The sequence below is a fragment of the Gavialis gangeticus genome, unplaced genomic scaffold (assembly GCF_001723915.1).
Source record: "Gavialis gangeticus isolate Ggan-Ray unplaced genomic scaffold, GavGan_comp1, whole genome shotgun sequence".
In the NCBI taxonomy this organism is placed as follows: Eukaryota; Metazoa; Chordata; order Crocodylia; family Gavialidae; genus Gavialis; species Gavialis gangeticus.
In genome coordinates this window covers 197,978,412-197,982,761 of record NW_017729032.1, presented here as the reverse complement: position 1 = coordinate 197,982,761, position 4,350 = coordinate 197,978,412, and the positions used below count along the sequence as shown (strand labels likewise).

Here is a 4,350-nt window from a genome sequence, read left to right as displayed (position 1 = left end):
GGACTTAATTACAAGTGTATCTGCTGCCAGTTTTTTCCAGCAGAAATATTACAGGCCCTGTGTGCCTTAATCAGGCAATCTTGTATAGGGTTGGTAATTTGGCTGTCTTGTATTTTGGCCACTTTCAAAACCTGCAGCAGTAAAATAGTGGCCTGCTGATTAGTTCAGAGGTTTTGAGGCACTTCTTCCTCTGCAGGAAGGGCATGATGTTCCAGGATCTTGTGAGCCAAATGGAAATGGACATTAGAATTGGAATTTTAGGGATCTTTATCTCTGTACTGCACAGTTCCCACTTCATTTCACTTATTTTCAGGAAATTAGGGAGTTTGTATCCTTCAGCCTGCCCTGGTACCCTGACACCCTTCTATCATAATGTAACAATTTTGGGAAGTCATTTTCAGCTGTCTCCGAGATCGGGAAATCCTTTGATACAGAGGTCAAAAGGCTTGAGGCAAGAAGATACTGCTGCTTAGCTGTTGGGGATTTAGGTGACAATGAATAGTTTAGCATTTCTGAAATCAACACATCCATAGGAAGGGAAAGGTAGGCTACTTGCATACACTAAATTGGAGGGCCTCCAGTCACAGGTGTAAAACCAGATTGAAATGCCTTTCCTTCTAAGACATTGTGAAGGTTTATGGGTTTTTTATTGTTTTGTGTATGATGAACTAGTTCCATGAGGGGAAAAAATCTGTAGTGCAAGCTGTAGTAACTTAGTTGGCTAGTCACAGCTTTGAATAGATGGGCACCTCCATAACGCCAAGGTGGCTAAACTATTGCATAAACCAGTCTCTTACATGTTTCAAACTTTTTCTTAATTACCATTTTCACTGATCCACCTTGAATCTATTTTATGTGTCCCTTGCTGTTTTAACCAGCATGTGATTTATGGGCAGACATCCTCATTAGAGAGAATTATTATAGTAGTATGATCAGAATAATAGGAATCTTGGACTAGCTAGTGACCTCCTCTTTTGAAAATAGCATCTCGTACAGAATGTATCTGATGTCTGTATGTTTGCTTTAATTATAGAAGGAAAGGAAAAAATGTCAAGGTACAGTACTGGCTGATTTAATAAATGCCTCTCTCACAAGCACCTTAAAGCAGCTTTTTAGTGTAGGACAGTCAGTGTACTCATTAAAATACATGATCTGCATATTAACTGTAATGGTTAGTCATTATATTGTAATGAGCAGTATAACAATTGTACAAAATGAAATTGGTTTTGAGTGTATGTGGGGGAAGAGTGGGAAGTGAACAAGATGCGTGGAAGCACCTGCTTTTAAATGAGCAGGATAGTAAAATAGTCTTGTTTGCAGTGCTCAAGGTTACAAGATGATCAAGAAAAATTGCTGCTTAGAGGCAGTAAATCAAAAACTGTTAGAGCTACCACTTAATTACAAGTTTCTCTTGGCCATTATTTAGATGAAAGGTAAATGGAGGTATCATTATTTATTTGATTATCATTAATTTCTGTCCAGTTACTTTTTCTGAGAGCAGTTACTGCAGTTCATATGTGTGCTGTATGATAAAGTGTATATGCAATCATTTCACTTCCTGCTACAAAGTCTTTGGTAGTTTCTGATAGTCACAAAATGACCACTGGTCTGAAATGAGCTGCACCAAAATTAGATATAGAGAAAAAAAGACCAGGGATAAGTACAGACCTCAGAGATTAGAAGTAAACATGCATGGTGGCCACTTAATCCTTATACAAGCAGGTCTGACAGTACTTGCATTTACTACTTCTTGCTGTTATTGATCATTTGTGCTACTAAATAAATTCATATTAAAGGTTTATTCTTGCTTTCTCAACTAGGCAAATAGCCAAAAAAATTTAACAATAGGTAACAATAGAAGTTTATTAATTTACAGTCACATTCTCTGATATTATTTTTTCTTATAGATGGGTCCGTCTGTATATTCCTCTTCCTAATCCTACATATGAAACCCTAAAACTGCAAATTTTGAACAGCAACCCTGGAAATTTTTCAATTGAAGCAGACCCAAGCAAGCCTGTAAGTATTTAAAAATAATCCCTAAAAATCTTTCCTTCACATAATGCAGTGACATAGTAGCGCTGCCTTTTTTAGATTTCCTGAAATAAATTACTTGTTATATCATTCATTTAGAATGCAAATTTAAAATACACAACATTGTGCCAAGGATAACAGGTGCCATATAAATAAGAATATCTGTCCTAGACAGTCTACAGCCTGAAGACAAGAGTAGTATGTTCTCACAGAACACGGAGATAGAATTTGGCAGACAAGTGGACATTATTTCTGCATTACTTTGTAGAATGATTTTGAGGAAGACTAGAGAGTATGTGTAGCAAAAATTAGTTGGGTGAGTATGAAGTCAGGAGTAGGTGTTAGGAATGAATAGAATAGTCATCTTAACTTGTACAATCCTCTCAAGGTTTTATGAAAGTAAACAGGCAATGGTTTCATTAGATTATGCTTTACTAGTGAAGCTCTAATGTAAATTAACTGTAGGAGAAAATCCCAGGTATATAGGAGTTTTGACTGACTGCCTCCCATCAACTGTGGATAAGAGTTTTATCATTTTAGGCGCAGGGAAGCTTGAAGTAAATACCCTGAATCAGTTAATTGTATAAACTTGGATACTATTTTCTCTTGAGAAAAATCTTAATGGGTTTATGTGTACACCCTCTTTGTTTTTGTTTCACTGGTGTCCTTTGCTGGAAACCCTACCCTTGTGTAAACTGGCCACTATTTGGATCCTTTTAAGGATAGACTTATTGCTTTTACGGAGACTCTGTCCATGCGTAGCTTCCATTGGCATCACTCGTTATGTCCAGGTAGTCAGATAATCTGACATTTGGATATTAATTTGTTGTCCCTGATTGCTCAATAAAAATGTTTTGGCCAACTCGTGTTTGCTGGGTGTGTCTACACAAGATGCTAACTGCAGTAGCTGAATAATACTGCTCAGTAGCACAACACAGCAAGGACAGTGCTAATACACTACTACATAGTATTATTAAACTACTGTACAGTAGCATCACTTAAAAGACTTTTGCTGGCTGTACCAGGCAGTAATTCCAGCTAGTAAACATTATTTAGCATTTGCTTATGCAAATACTAAATAAACGTGCAGTAACCATTGTGCAGTAGCATCTTGTGTAGATGCACCCACTGTGTACTGGGAATTAGTGTTTGTGTAAGAGGTATTGTTGTGAAGGTGAGATTATGGATTATAATATGTACTTGCATTACATTTGTTTATCCAGCATTTTATTTTTGGTTGAGCTACAGTGGCATAGCTCATTACTACAGTAGCATAGCATTGGCAGGCACTAACCGTGATGCTGCAGCTACTGTGCAGTAGCTTGTTGCTACTGCGTAGTAGGGTCAAAAACAAAAGCAAGTACTAAATGACTGTGCAGTATGAACTGCATAGTCAGGGGCATGCACAGACGTGCCCACAGGCATTGATCATGGCCCTACTGGCCATAATTACAGCCTTCTGGCCCTAATAGTGGCCTCCAGCCTCCCTAATAGCAACGCCTATGACTCCAAAGTCTTAGTCTATTCTCCCTGCTGGGCCCTCTAATCTTATATCAGATTCAGCCCACTGGGTCCCTGATCCTTGCAGGGCTGCTCTCTTGCTGGCTTAGTTTTAGGGCTCAGTGGATTGTGACTCTAAGGCAGCCACTGTAGCTTCTAACCACCCCTGTAGCCACATCCAAATCCCTGGTTAAACATAACTCAAATAGAAACCAGCTGGTTTCCAGCTCAAACTTAAACCCCACCTCGGGTCTCTACTCTGTTATAAACTCCATCCTCCATCTGCTGGCTCTCTCAAAGCCTTTTGGGTACTTCTCTAGGTCTGCACCTTTCCCTCTGTAGCAGCTCATGCTGGCAGGGGCTCATCTCCTTCAGATATTACAGTCCAGATGTCTCCTCTGCCCCCGAGACCAAGATTTACATTTCCTGAGTTCCATCCTTTTCAGTGATGTGCTTCTCCAACTAGCCACCGGTGTCCACTTAGTTCGGTGGGCAGCCTGCTCTCATCTGCTGCATTTTACCCACTGAGCTGCAGTTGTTACCCTCCTACCTTGAGACCTGTCTTGTTTGGCTATTGCTTGGCAGCTAGTTTCCAAATAGTTACTTGCAACGCTGTGACTTGTATCTTCAGCTTCCTCTAGTTGCCTACTCTCCTGCAGCTATCCCTTGCCCAGCTGCTTGCATCTGATTTCAGGCCTTTCCTGGGGCACATTTCCTCTTAAAGTATCAGAGTCCCTTAACCCCTATTATATATAGAAGGAAAAGGAGTGTGGAGGGATCAGCAGGCGCTGGAGGAGTCCCTGTTCCCCCGAGCGC

The 4,350-nt window shown here is 40.0% G+C and overlaps 1 protein-coding gene across 1 annotated transcript in view; it reads left to right on the top strand.

Moving 5' to 3' along the window:
• LOC109302302 (cilia- and flagella-associated protein 47-like) overlaps positions 1-4,350 on the top strand; it is a 536,681-nt gene that overhangs the window by 291,604 nt on the left and 240,727 nt on the right. The window contains exon 10 of the mRNA XM_019523864.1: positions 1,908-2,019. Coding sequence (XP_019379409.1) covers positions 1,908-2,019 — 112 coding nt within the window. The remainder of the gene's footprint in view (positions 1-1,907; positions 2,020-4,350) is intronic.